The sequence below is a fragment of the Python bivittatus genome, unplaced genomic scaffold (assembly GCF_059951505.1).
Source record: "Python bivittatus isolate LINGU-HERP-01145 unplaced genomic scaffold, Pbiv_v1 ctg000020_np1212, whole genome shotgun sequence".
Classification (NCBI taxonomy): Eukaryota; Metazoa; Chordata; class Lepidosauria; order Squamata; family Pythonidae; genus Python; species Python bivittatus.
The window spans coordinates 100,348,006-100,369,056 of record NW_028277030.1 but is presented as its reverse complement, the minus strand read 5'-3'; the positions used below and the strand labels follow the sequence as shown (position 1 = coordinate 100,369,056).

The 21,051-nt window shown below is 37.0% G+C and overlaps 1 protein-coding gene across 1 annotated transcript in view; it reads right to left on the bottom strand.

Annotated features, from left to right (window-relative positions):
* Positions 1–21,051, bottom strand: part of ZFAND3 (zinc finger AN1-type containing 3) — a 140,901-nt gene that overhangs the window by 9,966 nt on the left and 109,884 nt on the right. The window contains exon 6 of the mRNA XM_088145378.1: positions 12,070–12,240. Coding sequence (XP_088001504.1) covers positions 12,070–12,240 — 171 coding nt within the window. The remainder of the gene's footprint in view (positions 1–12,069; positions 12,241–21,051) is intronic.

Below are 21,051 nucleotides of genomic sequence, written 5' to 3'. Positions count from 1 at the left end.
AGGATTGTCTTTATAATGAAAGCTATTTATCAATAGGTTTTACATGGACTGGTGATCCAAGTTGTCCTATTTTGTCGTGCCTCATCAGTAAAAGTTCTGATTATTTTAAATGGCTATTGGAATCACAGAACAAACAGAGTAAAGCTTTTGTTAATAAAATGACAGACAGTAAAAAAAGCCCAAGAAGCAAGTAATTTAGTAGCAGAACTTATTACACAGCAAAGGAAAAGTCATGCTTTGGGTGAGAAAGTAATCATGCCTGCATGTAAAATAATAGTGGGAAAAATGCTAGGACCAGATATAGTACAAGAAATTGAAAAGGTTCCACTGTTAAACAGTACAATAAATTGGCATATTGATGACATGTCACATGATGCTAAAGAGGTTTTGTGTGATAAACTGAAGAACAGCAGCTTTTCTATCCAAATTGATGAGTCAACAGACTTCACCAATGTCATGTTATGGCATTTGTAAGATTTGTAAATGGTAGTGAAATTCAAGAAATCTTTTTCTGCTGCAAAGAACTACATGAATCAGGCAAAGGCCAAGATGTATTTAATGTTTTGTTCTTATATCTGGAAACAAAAAGTCTCTCTTGAAGGAACTATGTTGGCATCTGTATTGACTCACAGTTGGCTCCATGAGAAGTTTCATTTTTCTTGTAAGAAAAGAAAATCCAGATGTCACAGCACACTGCTTTTTTCACAGAGAGAGGTTGGTGTCAAAAACTCTTGAAGATGAAATGAGAAAAGTTCTGGATGATGCTACAAAAATGGTTAACTTTATTAAATAAAGACCAGTTCATTCAAGAATGTTTAAAAAAACTGTGTGAAAACCTGGATAAAGAGCACAGAAGTCTCCTGTTACACACAGAAATATGGTGGCTCAGATTCTTGGATTTAAAAGAAAACTGACTATCTGGAAAAATCATATTTCTACTTCTGCTTGGGCTTGAGAGTGAGGAAGAACACCAAAAAGTCTGAAATCCAATTGAAAACCACCTGGAAATACTGCAGAACAAAATTGTTCAATACTTTCCCTCCCTTTCAACACAAATGTATAACTGGGTGAGGCATCCTTTCTCTGCATCTTCTGCTCATCCTGAGAACTTTACTTTAAAGGAAGAGGAAGAACTTTGTGAGCTGCAGTCTAATTGTACAGCTGCAGTCAAGTTGAGGTTCATTGATCTGCCCAAGGACAAGTTCTTGATTTCTGTGAAAGAAGAGTATCCTACATTCATAGGAAGGCACTGAACATTTTGCTGCAGTTTTCAACTTCTTACATGTGTGAGTAAGCTTTTTCTTATTTAACAAACATCAAAAGCAAAGACAGAAATAGCCTTATTTCAGTTGAAGACGAAATCTATGTATGCTTATCTCAAGTTTGGCCCAGAATTGAGTACTGGGGCAGCAAAAAAACAAGCACAAGTCCCCCCCCCCCCCCCCGAATAAAAGCCTGAGAAACTGCTAGAATTTCTGGAATCTGGGCACCAGCACTGTAATAGGCTCTCCTATGTTAATTTGCAAAATGGCCCTAGCAGATGACAGAAATAAACAGGACCTTCTGAGGCAGATTTGTAAGCTCATGCATATCTTTAAAGGAACAAACAACCTACTCCTAATTAAACTCCTTTATATTAAACAACAACAAAAAAAAATAGATAACCATGAAGTTGAAGCAGGGTAGGTTTATCTGTTACGATCTCTTGCACTTCAAGAGATGGTTTTATCATGAAACTATTATCACTGGAAGAAAAAGTCTCTCTGATAAATCATTACAGTATTGATAAGCTTAAGGGAGACACTGTTTTAGAGAGACATTTCCCTTGAATGTACAGGAGAGAATAGTGAGCTATTCTAAGGTAATTCAGAAACACATTTAAAAAATGGGCAGGTCCCAGTGAAGCTATGGAAGAGTTAAGAAATTAACAATATTTAAAATATGAACAAAACTCATATTCAGACTTTTCTCATGCAAATTATACATATTCATACATCATTAATTAGGCATTTAATTAGGAAATAGGCTAAGTTGCCTGATAAACTGGCTTTCAATGGCTATTTTTGGATATATTTTAATTTCTTAGGATTTATCTGTAATTAGGATGCACCGCATTTTGCATGCAACAAATGCAAATATCCAACCTAGTATATGGTAACTGAATCACTGGATAGGTGGAGTTTTAAATTTCAAATGCTTGTTTTAAGGGCGACATCTACAACTATTCCCAAGTAGAATTATTTTGATTTTGGCATTTGGAATTCTTAATTCGACCTCTTAAGCAGTGTTAAATTAAGCAATTTAGCATTCTGAAGAAGAACAAGTATCAAATTTTGAATAGTTACATTCATTTTATATTTTTAATAACACAAGTGGTTTGCACTTCATAAACAACATATTTCAGATCTGTAGATAGTCAAATAAAGTCCCATGTTACAGTAACTATGTTGACAGTGACGGAACCAATTACCATAACAAGTAAACTTGCATTCTCCATTCAGTCTACTTATACAGAAGTCAGACTACTTTAGCAATAATTGTCTTCAGGTATATAAACTACCAAAAAGACGAGAACAGTTTAATGCATAAAAATACGTTCTCATTCAGAACCTTATTGGAGTTGGTACAATACAAGGTTAGAAAACAGCCACAGCTCAAACAGCATTCATATACAGCGTTTATATAATTTTAGAGAATCTTTTTAAGAAACTTATATTGTAGAAAATCATAAAAAAGGTACAATTATTGAAACAGAATTTAGATGTCACTCCTCCACACAGACTTGAGTGGCTCTCATCTGACAGTAGGCCAGAGCTATAACTGCCTTAGGCATTGTTGGATGCGTATTGTGGATTTTAAGAGCTGTATGCACGCAGTTCAATATCAAGATCTTATTACTAGATGTGTCTTTGACAGAGCTGCTGATTATAGGGGAAAAGCGTTCTCAATTTACTTAGCTGGATGTCCCCTAATGTTTATTTGTTTTTCAGTAAGAACAAGAGAGTCTTGGTCTTAGGGATCAACATTTTCTGTTAATCGTTAAGATTAATAAGAACAGAGTAATATGATGCTCAAAACACAGTTTTTCAGAAGGAAAAAAAAAAGTTCACATTCACCTATAATCACATGAATTATCACCTAGGCTCTTTTGAATGGCCCTGCATGGGCTGGCACTCTCTCCTGAAAACAATCAGCTATTTTTTTTCCCCAATTCATCTTCCTCCCTATTCTTCCTTTAGTTACTTTGCTTATTCCACTTTTAGCCACAGCACGACTGTATTTCCTGCGTTATAGGCTGTGAGACACACTTGTAAAGTGTTGGGTTGAAAGTACTGTTTAGAATCTTATTCATAGAATAAACTTAGACTTTGGGGCCATTCCAGTTTGAAAACAGCTGATAAATCTGTTTTGGGAGGAGGAGGGGAATCATAGGCAATTAGGAATATTAATTATTAATACATCTGATAAATTTATTGACAATCAAGTTTAAAGGATTTGAATTATTGCAAGAGGCGTCTGGACTGCCTAAAATTGTAAAATGGCAGTATATTTAATTTCTAAATTTCTCCTGTGATTTATGTCATTCCCATCAGGTTTCATTATTTATGTCATTTTACAAATGGCATAATCCTTCGTGATAACCTGCTTTCCAAGGCAACAAACTATTGAATAATGAACGCCTTATTGTGGAAAAGATAACTGCATTTAGAAAGGAAGAAATGGGAAAGATGGAACAACAGTGAAGAGAAAGCCAGGTAGGGAAGGAAAGGGACAAAAATCCTATTTAGGTATTACAGAAACCATTAAAACTTAACAAACTAGCAGTCTCTTTCAAATTACAGCTAATCTTCAAAGACATCTAAATAATTTTCAGCAGCATATATGTATCTCACTCATTTATTTCAAACAGAATCTCCTATTTTTCTCAGCAAATATTCATCAGCTATTATTTAGGGATAATTCATTGTTAATTATTTGGGAAAACTCACAAGTAATACATTTGTTAATTTTGCTTAATGATATGCTTTTATATTATTTTTTTTACCATCCAGTGAAGGTAATATTATACTAAATTAATTATCTTTTGGGCAATCATTATACCCAATGTCTACCCTAAACCACATAGAATTCTGCCCAATAAAATACTGTAGATTACTGTTGTCCACATATGGGTGATGTAACTGGCATCTAGAAAAATTTTATACAGGAAAGTGGAATTATTCCAGGATTTAAAGTTCAGCCAGCTAGACATACAGAATGAAAAGCTGCTTTCACTTTTTTTCCCCTCAGCCTGGAAAGTGCAGAGGCAATTAGCAATTCCCCTTGCCTCTTCCAGTTTGCTGTGTGAGAAAATGCAGAACTCATCTTACAAATTGGTCCTTTGAAAATCAAAGGGAAACTGAATTTGTCTGTGTGAGCACTAGATGAGATTGTAATTTAATGGAATTTTTAGGAAAGGTTTGGGGACCTGCTTCTCTGACAGCTGCAGGATAGAAGATTCAGGGTGGCCCTATGACTTTTTCTTTCTGAGATTCTTCCTTCCCTTTAATTGGCACCTCATTAGAAATTAATGGAAATGACATACTCTGTTCTTTCTGCTCTAGGCACAGCACAGTACAAAAAGAACCATCACAATTCATAACACATTCAATTTATACAGCAATGGCTCTTAAGAATTATTTATGAGATGTGAATTTCTTGTCAGCAGTTAATAACCCATACTGAATAGCAGAAAAAAATGTCAGTATACACAAGGAATTCTCCCTTGAAGAAAGACACTCTGAATTTGTGTTTCAAGGACCTTTGTGCTGACTCTTTAAGTAAAATATTTGGGAGTACCCCCTTTCCAAAGTCCTACAATCCTCTTAAATGCTCATAATGTAACAGAATAAAAATGCTGCTAATTTTCAGATATATTAAATACTTCATAATAATGAAAACTGTTTTGAAGGAGAAATAATAATCCTGCACCATTACTACCACTGCTGAATTTAAAACAGCAGCAATAACTTAACTAAAATTTCATGCTCCAGATATTCTCAGCAAAGAATAGTATCTGAATAATTCTGAAGCATCCTTGACTAGTGGTAGAACAGGATGATTTAAGCTCTGATTCTTTCCTGCCCTGCCCCATCCTACAAATTACTGCCTGGTGACAAAGGGGAATTTGGATTAATTTCAGTGTTGGAAGAATTCAGTAGAAGGAAGTTTGGCTAGGTAACACATGGCCCCAAATACCTCATACCTGCAGCAGACCCTTTTGGATCATGGGATTTTTTAATTTATAAAATATTAAAGTTCTCATGTCTGTAACCTTCAACTGGGCAAAATATCACAGGGCAACTATTTTTGAATCAAGGTACCTCAAATGGGCTAACTTACAGAATGCGTTTAAAGTTCAGAACCCATTACTCCATGGGATTGAAATTTGGGAAATCTGTAGCTGCTTCAGCATTGCTGTCCTGCTACGCTGCCATGGTCAGCCCAGGTCACATGATCATCATGGGTGTATCCCCAACCTCTTTCCTGCTTCCGTCTGTCCCTTGCGCTCAATTGGCTAGCAGCAAGGCCTGACTGGCGAGAGGCACTTGGCCGCTTTGGAAATGACCCAGAAATCTGAAATCTCTTAATGGCGGTGGGCGTTGAGGGAAGAATGAAGGAGTGACTTGGATGTCTGCTGGTGAGGTAGGGCTGGCTGGGGGATGCCAATGGTGACGGGTGAACCCTCTTCCTTGCTCGAGGAATGGGGTCCTCAGGGACACGGGGAAGTGGGGGGTGAAGTTTTCCTCACAGTCCATGGCTCCCTTTGTTCCAACTTCCCCCAGCAAAGTGGCAGGCAGTTCTATGGGTCAGCTGAGGAAGCTTCACCGGGGCTTTCCCGAGGGTTGTGAGAGGAGGGCAAATAGCACAAGCCTATATTATATGTGGGAAGGAAGAAAGGAAGGAAGGAAGGAATCCCCGACCTCTTTCCTGCCTCCTTTTGGCTCCCTCACCCAACTGGCCGGTGGCAAGGCCCAGCAGGTGAGTGATGATTGGCTGTTTTGGAACCAAGACCAAAGTTTTGAATCTCTTAACAGAGGTGGGTGTTGAGGGAAGGATGAGGGAGCGACCTGGATGCCTGCTGGCAAGGTAGAGCTGTCTAGGGGGCACTGGTGGTCAATCGATGAGCCCTCTTCCTCCCTCAAGGGATGTGGCCCTTGGGGACACCAGTATGAGGAGCAGGAGTGCAGTTTTCCTTATAGTCTGCAGCTCCCTTTGTTCCACCTCCCCCCAGCAAAGTGGCAGGCAGTTCCGTGGGTCAGCTGAGGAGGCGGCGGCGGCTTCACTGGGGCTCTCCTGAGGTGGAGGGAGGGCAAATGGCGCAGGCCTATATTATATGTGGGGAGGGAGGAAGGAAGGAAGAAAGGAAGGAAGATTTCTGATGTTCCCTGCCAGCTTCCCACAAGCAAAGTCAGTGGGGAAGCCAGCAGGAAGTTGTAAGTTGCTCATGCTCCCACTGCTTTTTTGCCCTTGGTCATTCTCTTTTTCTGTTTAAGTAAGGAAATATCTCTGAAACTATTACCCAATGGGTCATGGGTTGTCTAGTATTCAGTATAATTATAAGCTATAAAAGATATAAATATTAAAGTTTCCATAGATTAAAGTTGGATATGTGGAAAAAGGCAATCCTAAAATTATACAGAATACAATATATTGGCTCTTCCTAGCATTTTACTGAAACCTATTTCTGTAATTCAAGGAGTTGTTTCATATTCTAATCTCTAGAATATAAAAATGAAATTGCTTACCTTCAAATATTAGAAGATGAATAAAAATCTCTTAATCACATATAGGCTATAGACTTGTTTTTCAGGCCCTCATTTTTTAATCAGGATTGCAATTATGTTGCAAACCAAAAATATCCTCCAGATTGTACTCACATGTGGTTGACATTTGGGACAAGTCTTACACAAATTATAAAGGAGTGCAACTAAATACAAAGCACTATTCTAGTGATCACATATAGTACCTATGGAACTCAGTGTCAAGATCTACTTTGCCTATAATTCACTGACCCTGTAGCACAGAGGCAGAAATCTACATTTTCCTGTAATAGTGTAGGTATGGCTCATAAACTCAGATCATGTTTGATACTTGAGACACCTAATCTGCTGCATGGACCATCCATGAGTTAAGTACACCTGGACTCTAAAATCTGCCACTAATACTAAAATCATTTACAAAAAAACTGCACTTCTATAAAAATAGTACTGTTTTAAATGTAAACATATTGTCGACAGCATTTTGAGCATCCAAGCCAACAGTATGGTAGATGGGATAATATTACACACACACACACACAGAAGTATAGAAAATAGTGGCTCATTTCACATGATTATACTTCAGTATTTTGCTGAGATAAGAATATAACTTCGGCCATGACATACAATTCCTAAGCAGCACAAGCATATCAGTTTTGAATTAGTGTTCAGTTTTCTCTAAACTAGGAAGCTATAGTTGGAAAAGCCAGTTTTGGAACAAGTTAGAACATTACATTAACTTAAAATTATAGATGTCCTATTTGTTTATTGTTCATACTGACAGAGTGTGGGATGACCCAGAAAATGCTTGGCTCCCCTATACTGGATATGTTCAGATGGAGTCTTGACAGCCATTAGTAAGGGATGCTTTGATTTGTTTTTTTTGTGCTGAACAGAGAACTGGTCCTTTAGTGTTGGAAGGGGATTCTAAAAGAAAGGCATATTCAAAAAGGCCATTCATACCTTAGCTTATTAAGCTGAAATATTTTTTCTTGTAGCAAAACCTATTGTCTTTTTTTGGCAGACTATATTAGAATTATGTAAGTTTTCTGGACAAGAATTCATCAGTTGCATAAAATGTTACCCCCAAGTTAGCAAGGAGGGGAAATGACGAAAATGGCATTGTGATAGCACAACAAAAATCTGCCCCCTTTGTACATGCATTGTGGCATTACATGTAAGTACACCAAGTGAGGAGTTTGTGTCATGACATCACAACACACATTAAGTCATTTTAATGAAATCTCACCTTGTTGTGAATACCTCTGCAAATAAGCATACACACACACACACACATGTGTTCCCTCCAGATAAGATGGACCCCAGAACTCCCAAGCAGCTGATACTACTAATTTGAAAAATGGAGATTTAGTAATTATTTATTACTCCAATGTATACACTCCACCAATTGTAAAGTGATTGTCTAGCAAGGAGTTAAAAAGAAAATGCAAACTAAGAAAATGCAGATAAACCTCATTTTGGATTTTTCTTATTACAATACTATGCTATTAGGAAAGTATTAGCTTGCTATTTGTAACTACTCTTTAATGAAAATTCATAATACAAAAACTGAAATAAAAACCTAAAGGGAAATGAGTACATGTGCATAGATGCCAGCTATCATTTTTACTACAGAAACTTGCAAACCAGTGTAAAAGCAAACAAAACCAAGATGCTCTAGGTTTTGAGATGCTCAAAACCAAGACGAAATAACTGAGGTTTGTTAAAGATTTTCTAAACTTATTATCCATTTTGAGAGCTAGTTGGGTGTAGTGGTTAAGGCATCAGGCTACAAACCAGGAGACCATGAGTTCTAGTCCCGAAACCAGCTGAGTGACCTTGGGTCAGTCATTCCCTCTCAGCCCTAGGAAGCAGGCAATGGCAAACCACTTCCAAAAAATCTTGCCAAGAAGACTGCAGGCAGTTGCCAAGAGTCAAAACTGACTTGAAGGCACAAAAATAAATAAATAAATAATAAATAAATAAATATTACCCATTTTAGGTGAATATGATAGCTACTACTGGAATCAAAATATGTTTTCACAAATTGGGAAAACAATAATTAATATCCTTAGAAAGGAAAAACAGAGTGACGAAACATGCATTTTTGAATAGTATAAATGTTTCTAGGGTTACTGATTTTTTTTGACAGTTGGAAAATTTGCTTTCCAGTTGATAGTTCAATAGTTCAGAATTAACCAGAAACAAAATTCCAGTCTCCATTAATACTGTGATTTGCAGTATTCACATGGATAAACTCATGTTATCTCTCATAGGTATTGTAAAAGAACTTGTGTCCTGCAAGAGATAATGTGTTCTTAAGCAGGTGAATAGCATTTCAAAGAGAAAAAACAGCAACATCTAGTTATTTATTTTAACTACTTAGCTGGACTTACATGACTGACATCACATTTTATTAACATATTTTAATATATTATTAAATATATTTGCTAATTTGTTAATAATTAATATTAAACTTCTTTTAAAAATTATTAACTCCATGTACCCCAATTATTATGAATGGGACTTTTGTCTCCAAATTCTTATGTAGCAGTATGTAGATTTTGAAATATTTATAGTATTAAAATTAGCCATTTTTCAGCAGACCTGACATGACTAGCATTTTCAAGTATTATCTCCAAGTGCAACAGCAGGCTTAGACAGAAATGGCAATCACCCCTTAAGGAATTCATCTTTTTTAAGAACGAATACATTAAATACAATAAAGTTGTAGGAGGTAGATACATTTCCTCATATGTATTCAAGAGACAGATGCCAGCTTTATTATCAAACATAAATATTAAGCATAACAGAAATATATTCAACCACTATCACCACAGTCCCCTTGAAGCTTGATGCTGCACGGCTGAGGAGCTCCCCTCTAACAAAAACAAAAAAAAACAAAAAAAAAATCAGATGTAAATATATTTGGATGCTAAGATCTTTATAATTAAATTGAAGAAGTGGGCTTTACAATTTTTAATAAATCTAGCAAATGGCTTCTTTACAGAGGAGTGCATGGAGAGAAGTAGAGATCACAAATGCTTCTCTGAAAAAAGGAATGTCTCCTTTCTGTGGAGGAAAATGGGATCAGGAGTCTCCCTTTTGGAAGAAAGGGGCAGGTTGGAATTCTTTCCAGTTGTCCCTCTGCTAAAGTTTCCTTCCCCTACAATCTTTCTCCCTTCCTAACCATCTCCTATAACATTATACTGTTTGAGAAAAATCTTTCAACAAATATGGAAGGAGTCCCTGGAGACAGCCCCAGAGAAAGACTCAGAGAATACTGCTGGCTTCTCTCCAGCACTAACAAAGCTCTGCTAGGCAGTTGGATTCAACCAAGCAAATGAACATTATTTTCTAATATAATTGGGTTGATTCAAAAGCAAAGTGCATTGTTAATTAAGATATTAGACTTGGAATATTTTGGATAGGCACAACTATATTTACATTTCTTTTATTTAAAACAAATTTTGTGTCTAGATCACTGTCAGCAAGTGCCCTTAATCAAACTCTGAGAGAAGCAATCCTACAATAATAAGATAGTCATGTTTAATAATATTATATATATAATAATAATATGAATAATAATAATTGCAAGCAAGAACTGATGGGACCATAAAACGAACAAAGTAATAGAAAACAAAGAAGCTAAAGTGCTCTGGGACTTTAGAATTCAAACAGACAAGCACCTGCCACACAACACCCCAGACTTAACAACTGTTGATAAGAAAGACAAAAAAGTCTGGATAGCGGACACTGCAATACCTGGAGACAGCAGAATAGAAGAGAAAGAACGGGAGAAAATCACAAAATACAAAGACCTGCAAATAGAAATAGAACGACTGTGGCAAAAGAAAGCAACGGTAGTACCAATAGTGATAGGTGCCTTGGGTGCAATCCCAAAACATCTGGAGCACCACTTGGAGACCATCGGCATTGACAAAATCACCGTCAGTCAATTGCAAAAGGCAGCTTTACTTGGAACAGCTTACATCCTGCAGCAATACCTTTAACACAATCAAACAACATCTGCCTATTCCAGATCCTTGGGAAGGACTTGATAGGTGGATAAAAATGCCAAATCCAGTCTAAACACCTGGTTGACTGTGTGACCAACCATAATAACAATAAAAACTAGTGTGGTACAAAGAAAGCAGTTTTTGCTATCTTAGTTTGTACTTTACAGAGGAAACCCAAGAATAATAGTCTAAACAGAGTCCTGTGAGTATTAAATGTTAAGCAGGTACACAGTCAGCCGCCTATTTTTTTCCGTTCAGGTATGTAGATATATGTGACACTTTCCCAGCCATAGTGTAGTCTAGTCATTTTTAATATTTAAGCCCCTGAAATGCTGAATCTAGAACATACAGCATAGCACTACTAACAGAAATCACATTTCATGAATAAATAATAGTGTTAGGTTTTAGTTCTGTGACAGACTATAACAACTTATGGATGCAGTATGAATAAATATTATTGAAAAAATTAAGTATGCAATTCAAATTGCTACAAAGGGAGTTAATATACTATTCCTATGCTGTGAATTATTCCTAGTTTCTTTTCATGATAATTCACTATGCTTAATCATCCCCATTTCAATAAAGAAGCATACATTTGCATGATGCCATGGAGTATCTCAGAGATTCCATGATTCATACCCTTCACAGAGTAGTAAATAGAGGAAACCTTTAGATGGGGGAGTTCAAGTTGATGCAGTGGAACTTTTGTATGTATGATGAACCTCTGGACTGGACATAAGATTTTTATAACTACTGAATAAAAGGCTTATGGAAGAGACTTTAGCCCAGGGGAAGAACACATTCTTTGTATGCAGAAGATACCAGATCTAACCTCTAGAATGGCTGAAAAACTTCAATCTGAAACCCCTGGAAGGTGTTGATGGAACAATAATGATCTAGAATAGAAGAACTTGGTAAAAAGGTAGCTTCATATGGCTGTAGTATCTAATGACAGAAGAGGATAAATTAAGAACTACTACTCAAAATAAGGCACTTCAATAGTTTGCTAAATCTTAGTAGCTAACCCCATAATTAGGTAAAATAAATCTATAATCTACCTCTTTACATACAAAAGTATCCTTATACTAATGGATGGTTTGAGAGTCTTGACCTTGTCAGATTTAACCTACTGAAGTTATTGCACAATTTTGTTACCTTATTTCTTTACCACTATAATGTAGCTCAGTTTGTTCCTCAATGGGTGGGAAATTAAAGAAAAACTTAATTCAAATGTGTTTGCCAGTCCTTACCACAACGACATGATCCCAGCTCTTGCTGTACCAGCTCCAATTTCGTTTGGCACTGGAAACACCTGCGTCTGCTCTTCTGTTTGGAACGGCTGATTTCTTCAGGTCTATCATGACCATCCTCCAGTAATCGTGGCCGCTTCTCAGGAGAAGCCTCGCTCTCCACCTGTGAATCTATTAGTTTGGGAGAAACATTTGGAATGCAGCGTTAGTGAGGTCTCTACTTCAACTACATAGTTAATTGTGTACAACTTGCAAAATGCAAATAGTACGCTCCTTTCTATTCATGTTTTGCATGCACTTTTGAAATATAAAAACAGAAGAAAACTTTGTGTTTCCTAAGTTAAAAAACCAAATGCAAAAGAAACTGGCCACTGACTTTGTGCTGACACACGGAGAAAGGCATTAGTCTAAACAACTACAATCTTTGTTTATAGATTCCCATACACAATTTCACTTCCATTGTCACCATGCAAACCACTGTTGCATTTGATGAAAAACAATTTAACACAAATTCAGCCTTTTTCTTGTCTAAGCAGGAGAGAGATTTTTAGGGCACAGCTATAGCTCCAATAACCAAACAAAAATATATGAAAGCATCATACTGTGCTTCCTCCTTTCTTTGAGGATAACAATCTAAATGTAAATGATTATACAAAGGCATGAAAAACCAAACACAACATGTACATGCTGTTACTTATCTAAAATGCTCAAAGGATCTCTTTAAAACTTGTCAAAATACTATGTATTTTAAAAACCCTATTTGTAATCTTTTCTTTTAGAATAAGAAAATAAACAGGAAAATGCATTTCTTTACAGAGCTGTGACTGAAAGATGATTGAGATAAACTGAATATAAGTGGATAATCAGAATATAATAATAAGAAAGCATTTTCAAACTTACTAACCATTTCAAAAGATTGTATGGACATATGCAAACCAAGAGGTAGAATGATCAGTTGGAATAATCTCTCCCTCTCTCCCTCACACACACACACAAACACGGAGTCTTGGCATTTCTGCTATAGTGAGATATGTGAGCAAATAAATAAATAAAATAATTTTAAAGACTTAGAAGGTGTTCCTTTCGCCTACATTCCAGAAGAGGTAATCTATACAGTCTTACTCCTGAGGGGAATATTCTATAAGCTAAATTAAATGGAACTCTAATTTCTCCAGCTTTGCGACTAGAAATAAATCCACTCTAAAGTATCTCAGTGAACCATTGGGTGCTCCTACATTCTGATTCCAAGAGGAAAAAAACAGATATTACTATGATACTATGCCTCAATTCTACCAGCTTCCAGTCTGTCATTCAACAATACTAGGATTGTGGCAAAATCTTTTAGAGAAAATTGGCAGAGAGATCAAGGAAAAAATTGGGTGAAATAATTTTAGTTAGAAACACCCCAAATCAGTATGTACTAGATTTACATGAACATTTCTTAATAAAGAACATAGGAATGGGGTTAAGGAAACAAGTGGGTAAAATGATGGATTTAATACTTGCCCCAGCTGATGGTCCTATTAATAGATAAAGAGATTCTGGTTAAGCACACTACATCTAAAACAGTGTACTGTATTACAAAAGTTAGACAAAGGTCAGATCCCACTATAGGAAGATAGGTACTGCAGGATTATAAAGTTATAAAGGGTTCACAAACTTTCTGTCACCATGGTAGTTTTTATGGCACTAGCATAATATAATCTTAGGTAACAGATATTTTTTTCTCTACCTTTGTAGCAACAAATACTGACTGAAATATAAATAACATAATTCTTCTAATTCCAACTAAGAACCTAAAGATTAAGTATTTACAAAAGCTTGTTTGCAATTTTGGGGTAAATATTTTTTGCAAATATATGCTGTACATTATTTATTATATTAAATTGGATTTGAGCAGAGAAAATAATAGAGTCTAAGCAGTTCTGTGATTTACATGGGAAATACAGATTCCATTTCAGCAACTTCATTTTGTTTTAAAAGAAATCCATGGCTAATTTCTCCAAAATCCATATAGTGAATGGCAATTAGAAGACAGGAAATAAGTTCCAGTCATGGTCAACAACTTTCACATTGAACATAAATACAAATAAATGAGAAAGTGAAAGCATTATTTCATTTTACATATGAGGCTCTTTCAAGTCAGTACCCCAACATTTAGTCGTAGCAGTTACCTATAATATGGCCCTAAGAATGTATTTCACAACTTTTTTTTAAAAAAAAAAAAAAGCAAAGGAAGGACCACCAGGATTAGGAGAAGTTGAGAATGCAAGGAAGCCTTTTTTTCTTCTGGCTTCATGGGGTTTTTTTGTATTTTCTAAAGAGCTTTTACAATTAGACAAAATATAAAAATATAAGAATACATACGTGTACATTTAAAAATATAACTGTTTCAAGAGAAAATGTCCCTATTGTTATCCAATGCTTTGGTACTTCTCCATCTGAAGAGTACTAGTTATATAGAATGTTTCTAGTTTTTGAGTTTTCAAACTCAAATAGGTTGCATGATACTTTCCACTTGTATTAAAATAAAGGTTCTAGTGAAAGGAGGAAAGAAAAAAGAAAAAAATATACAGAAATATAATAAATATATTTATTAAGTAAGTGGACAAAGGAATTACCGAGATTTTTCTTTTTTAAAAAAAAAAATGATTAATACATTTTAAAAAATAAAGATTCTAGATAATTAAATGATCTTATCACCCCTTACAGAGACACACAAATGACTTTTCATGGTTAGAAAGCAAACAAGGAGCTCAGTTAGACACAGTTCTGTGCATCATGGTTGTTGCTCTGAGTCTCCGAATACCAAGAAAGCTAAGTCCAGGAGTACAGGGGTGCAAAAGAAGGTACAGGTGGCACAATGTGGTAAGTTATTATAACATGAGTTCACATATTTAGGGAGTAGCAGTGCCAAAGCTAAAAGAATGCCCAAATAATCTCCCCAAAATAATTTTCTACACTGTATTAATATATTTATAGGCATGAATTTCTGATGCAAGGCAAAAAAAAAAAAAAAAAGACAAGACAGACATAAAGAATAAAAATATGACAGGGTAACTTACAATTTTTTTGTGTTAATAATTTTTGTTTCTCAATTATATAGTTCCTCATTCTAAGTGACTTGTTTACATCAGTGGGATTTCTTGGTATTCACACTGATTACTTAGTAGTGAGTCTCTACAGATATATATTCTGTATTGAAGACACAAATTGCAGAAGGAAGATATCATAGAAGAACAAGAAAAGCAAAAATCGAGGTACAAAAAGTGGTAACTGTCACCTGAAAATAAGCATATAATTATACAGGTATTTTTTGGTGGCCCTTTTAGCTATGTGTCTTGGAAAATCAGACAGTTGCCACTTTTTGGGCTATGGCTTCTAAAACATTCCATAAAATTCTGAAAAAAATCCCACACCACTGTTTGGCACTTGGGGTTTGGCAAGCTTCTTACTTCTCTTCCCAACTTTAATTAAAACAAAAACAAAACAAAACATGTACCATGAAAAACGTAGCCATTTTGCCACTGTTTTACTTCTGATTATGTGCCATCAAGTCATTTTCGACACCTAGAGATCACACAGATTTTCTCCATGACCAATTAAATTATTTATGCTTCTACCCAGATCAGAATGTGGCATATGGGGCTTTAGTGGCCTGGCATGGCTGCTGTTCTGCTGGCATGATCCAGCCACTGGAGTGAATAAAAGGGGAGAAAGAAGCTCACTTTTGGCCTTGAAAGGCAGCTGTGCGGTCACGAGGGCGGACTAATTTACCTGGCTGCTACCCAGGGCTGGTGTGGTGAGATTTTGAGACAGTAGCCCCATTGGTCCAGCCTGGTATATAGGTGTTGGGGACTGCCTCAGTTGCTGGGGGACATACTACTGGTCTAACCTAAAAATTGGAGAGGAGAGAAGAAAAGGAGAAGGAGAGAAGACAGAAAGTTTGTGCATGGAGTGAATGGAGTGGCTGGAGAGAATATTTAGAGAGAGAAGTTAAGTGTGCAGAGTAGTTGTTGGTTCCTGGTTGGGAAGGGAGAAGAAAGGTCCAGGGATGGCTTCCCTAGAAGAAGGGTAGTATAGGCCCTGAGGGACAAGAGCTCCACCCAAGAATAGGAAGGAGGGACCTGGCTGGCTGCAGGAGGTAGCTTTACCCAAGACCCCAGAGGGGAAGGAGGGGATCGGCTGTTGGTGGAAAAGCCCTGGTCTCTGGGGAAGGACTGGGCAGAAGACCCCAAGAGAGGTTCTTCCCCCAACAGAGAAGCAGCAGGTGTTTGGCTGATCAGGAGAAAATGAAGCCATGTTGAGTACACTACAGTAAATTCCAGCCCATTTCTTTCTTTTCACTACCTCTCCTGTCAAGTCCAGAAATGGGGGAGGGAGATAGAGAAAAAAGGGGAGGAAGCAGAAGAGTTATAGGGGATAGTCTCTGGGAGGGAGACTTAGGAGGAAAACTGATACCAGGTGAAGTTGTATATACCTGTTGTAAATACTTGCTGTAAATAATGTCACTGTGCATAATAAAAAGCATAAAAGACTCCATTGTCTTGTTTTCTGTGTCAAGTCCACTGGAGCTGGGCTGCCAATAAATTTACTTACATACATACATACATACATGCATACATACATACATACATCAGGCCACCCTTGCAAAAGCACAATACACCTCTAGTTCAAAAAGAACCCCGTTACATTGTGACACAGTACTACCTTGTCAGTGTATTAAGATAATCAAGGAGTGTGTTATGACAATTTGAAGAGGATGGGTTCTTTTACAATGCTATACTGACTCTGGAATGCCTTTCTCAATTGCATATGACTGATTCAATATAGGTAGTCCTCAACTTACGACCACATTAGGGACCAGAAAATTTATTGTTAAGTGAGGCATCACATGACCGCACCTGATTTTATGATTTTTTTGTGGCGGTCATTAAGTGAATCACCAAGGTCATTAAGTGAATCATGCGGTTCCCCCACTGACTTCGCTTGTCAAAAGCCCAGAGTCACCTGTTGGGGGAGATGAGCGGCATACAAATTAATTAAATAAATAAATAAGCTGGCTGGGAAGGTCACAAATGGCGATCACATGACCCCGGGACACTGCAACTGTCATAAATACATGTTGGTTGTCAAACGCTTGAATTTTGATCACATGACTGCGGGGACGCTGCAATGGTCGTAAGTGTGAGGACCAGTCGCAAGTCACTTTTTTCAGCGTCATCACAACTTCAAACAGTCAGTAAATGAATGATCATAAGTTGAGGACTACCTATACTGCATTCCGGAATGTCAAGATAAATATTTTAAACTTGAATCACAGATAGCTTTGCTAATGTGTGAACTGAATTAGGGCCCAAAATAAAAATCTCCAAATATCTGGCCCTGTAAGCATGGGACTTGCAGCCTTAGTTTCTGATCCAGATTCCTATGAATGACCCCAAATTCTATGGGAGAGATGTGTCATTGGGTGGGGGGGATGCAGAAGTGCAAGACTGCAAGAAAAAACTATCTGGGAACTATTTGGGAATCTCTGTTATTTCCAACAAGGAATACATTCTGAGCTGAGTTAAATGCATACAAGTTATGTTGGTGATGGAGTCTTGAAAATAAAATTTTCCATTTAGAAATAACAGACTATTGGGAAAAACCTTGCATGTTCCTCTGGCCAGCTGTCTTCAACCTTTGACTGATCACATTGTACCAGTTTGCACTCCTTATCTTTTCTTGTGCCTTTTGGATTATCTTGGTAAAACTTTGATTATCTAGCTTAACTGACTCTTGGACTGTCTTTAAGATTATGCTTTCTTGTTTATCTTCTCAGTGTTATCAACAATACATGTGTTTACTTCATTGCATGTTTCATTAGATTTTTGGTATAGCATCCCAATGCCCACTTTGATAGTAAACAGCAGTGCATAAAATTTAAAAATAAATGAATAAAAAATAAGATAGCTAGTAACTTATGGGGATAGAAACACTGCACTTCCTCTTGTAATCTCAATATAAACTGAGGATATGGGGAAAAAATAAGGATTTATATAGTTTATGGATGCAGGCTCTTCTACTTATAGATGGTTGAAAAGGAGAAAATATTAAGAATTGTTCTCCTCAGTAAAGCTAGTAGAATGCAAACAAGAGAATATGTAAATAAAGAGAACAGGGGAAAAAAATTACATTATTGAGGAAGAAAAAACTCATATAGATTTTCATTCCCAGGACAATCTTGCAGTTAGTTTAATCTCTGACATGATGACAGCATTTGAGGCATATCAGAAGATTTTTTTATTATAAAAGACATATAGCCTCAGAGATTGACATTTCTGATCTCAATTGACTGTGCAAACATCAGTAAGGGCAGTAACTAATGAACCTTCAAACATCACTGCCACAGTTCCTTAGCCTATTTTTAAAAAAGGAATTTTAGTCATCAAAAATAAATCTATCATGAATTCTATGTAGCAAGTATAGGCTGTAGAAGAAAGACGTTAGATGGTAATAAAAGAAGCTAAATTCAGAAGCAAAAAGTAGCTGTAGTTTGATCTGCTGGCAGTCCCAGAACAACAGATCACAATCAAAGAAGCATAAGGTACTCCTTGTTTAGCGACCATAATTGGGACCGGCAATTCAGCTGCTAACTGACACAGTCGCTAAGTAGAAAAACATGTGACCGTGACTGTGCTTACAATTTTACTTCAGCTTTCCTTTTTCCCCACTCCCCCGCCCTTTGGAATGCTCACCTCGGCACTTGGATAATTAGCAAGAAGATAATTAATGTTTGTATTTACGTTGATTGGAGGGGCAGCGATTACAAGAGAGTAAGCAGGCACACAATGGGGAATACATATCGAAAGGAATACGCTAGTGCTGGCTGTTTGCCTAGCATGCTCACGGCTCTGAGCCCAGAGCCACTTAGGAAGCAAACAAAAGTTGAAGGTGCGAAAGTGATTAAAGTTTTGTCAGTTATAGGCAGCAGCTGCAAACTGGCTAATTAAGGTCACAGAACTGAGCTTGTTAACTTGTGGTTAGCACCTTTTGGGGAAGCCCTGCTGAAAAAAGCCACTCAGGAAGAGATAGCTTGTTTAGCAACTGCTCTGCTTTGCTAGGGGGTACAAAACAGGTCAGGCACAGGACAACACATACCGACTGACTGTAATGGCGAACATGTGACTGAGAGAGATGCTGCGAAGGTCATAAATGCGGGCATTAGTTGCAAAGTTACTTTTTCACCACTGTGGTAACTTTGAATGGTTCCTGCCTGAGGCAGTTGCTAAGTGAGGTCTACCTGTATGCCAGATCTTAGACTGCTATGGTGCTGGATGGTAAAACATGTCTTGTATTACTTTTATATGAAAATGTATTCTTAATGTATTTAGATTATGATAAATATTACTATATTAAATATTAGGAATAGACAGGAATTCTGCCTAATTTAGTTGAACTAAATTTCTCTACCACAAATGCTATTTAAATTGTCAGGTACACATTATTACATATTGGCTTTAAAGTAAATTGTTACAGAATTGGCATGATGGAACAAAATTGTTTTTATAAAGTACATGATCTTTATATAATAATATAATTAGAGGTAGAAGCAAATTTGGGAAAGCATGCAGGGCAAGACCTCTTGAATTCTTTTCAATTTATTAGCAGTAGCCCTAAGTCTGTATTTTCTTCTGTTGAATAAAGTAACTTGTTGCATCTGTGGATGTATCTGCATCTGTGTGCATTAAGAAGCATAAGGTGAGCACATATGCTTTGCTCTGGGACATGTGATGGGAGGGAAGAATTGAGGGGCCTAGAATGGAGCAGCCAGCAGTGTTCCAAGCCATGGCCCATCAGAGTTTCCCATAGGGATACATCTGAGAAATGTTTCCTGGACCATTTTCTCCACAACCCCAAGAGGATTTGGCTTATTTTTTTGTTGGCTTATGTGTTTGCCAGCTTTTCCTATATCAAAATTTTGATTAATTCCATTCTGTTTTTGGAGAGCTATCCAGATGGTAGACAGAAAGATGGAGAGAGTTCTGATACCCTTTTCTTTCTAGCATTTTCTTGGGATGGAAATAACTTTTTTAAAAACTGTGTTTTATAAATGTCAGGAATTACAAACACAGCATGACAGTTTTACAGAAGTTATGATCTAGTTATCTACTATAGCTACATTGGGGCAAAAAAGTATTTAGTCAGCCACCAATTGTGCAAGTTCTCCCACTTAAAAAGATGAGAGAGGCCTGTAATTTTCATCATAGGTATACCTCAACTATCAGAAACAAAATGGGGAAAAAAAATCCAGAAAATCACATTGTCTGATTTTTAAAGAATTTATTTGCAAATCATGGTGGAAAATAAGTATTTGGTCAATATCCAAAGTTCATCTCAATACTTTGTTATATATCCTTTGTTGGCAATGACAGAGGTCAAACGTTTTCTGTAAGTCTTCACAAGGTTTTCACACACTGTTGCTGGTATTTTGGCCCATTCCTCCATGCAGATCTCCTCTAGAGCAGTGATGTTTTGGGGCTGTTGCTGGGCAACACGGACTTTCAACTCCCTCCAAAGGTTTTCCATGGGGTTGAGATCTGGAGACTGGCTAGGCCACTCCAGGACCTTGAAATGCTGCTTACGAAGCCACTCCTTCGTTGCCCGGGTGGTGTGTTTGGGATCATTGTCATGCTGAAAGACCCAGCCACGTTTCATCTTCAATGCCCTTGCTGATGGAAGGAGGTGTTCACTCAAAATCTCACGATACATGGCCCCATTCATTCTTTCCTTTACAAGGATCAGTCGTCCTGGTCCCTTTGCAGAACAACAGCCCCAAAGCATGATGTTTCCACCCCCATGCTTCACAGTAGGTATGGTGTTCTTTGGATGCAACTCAGCATTCTCTCTCCTCCAAACACAACGAGTTGAGTTTAGACCAAAACGTTCTACTTTGGTTTCATCTGACCATATGACATTCTCCCAATCCTCTTCTGGATC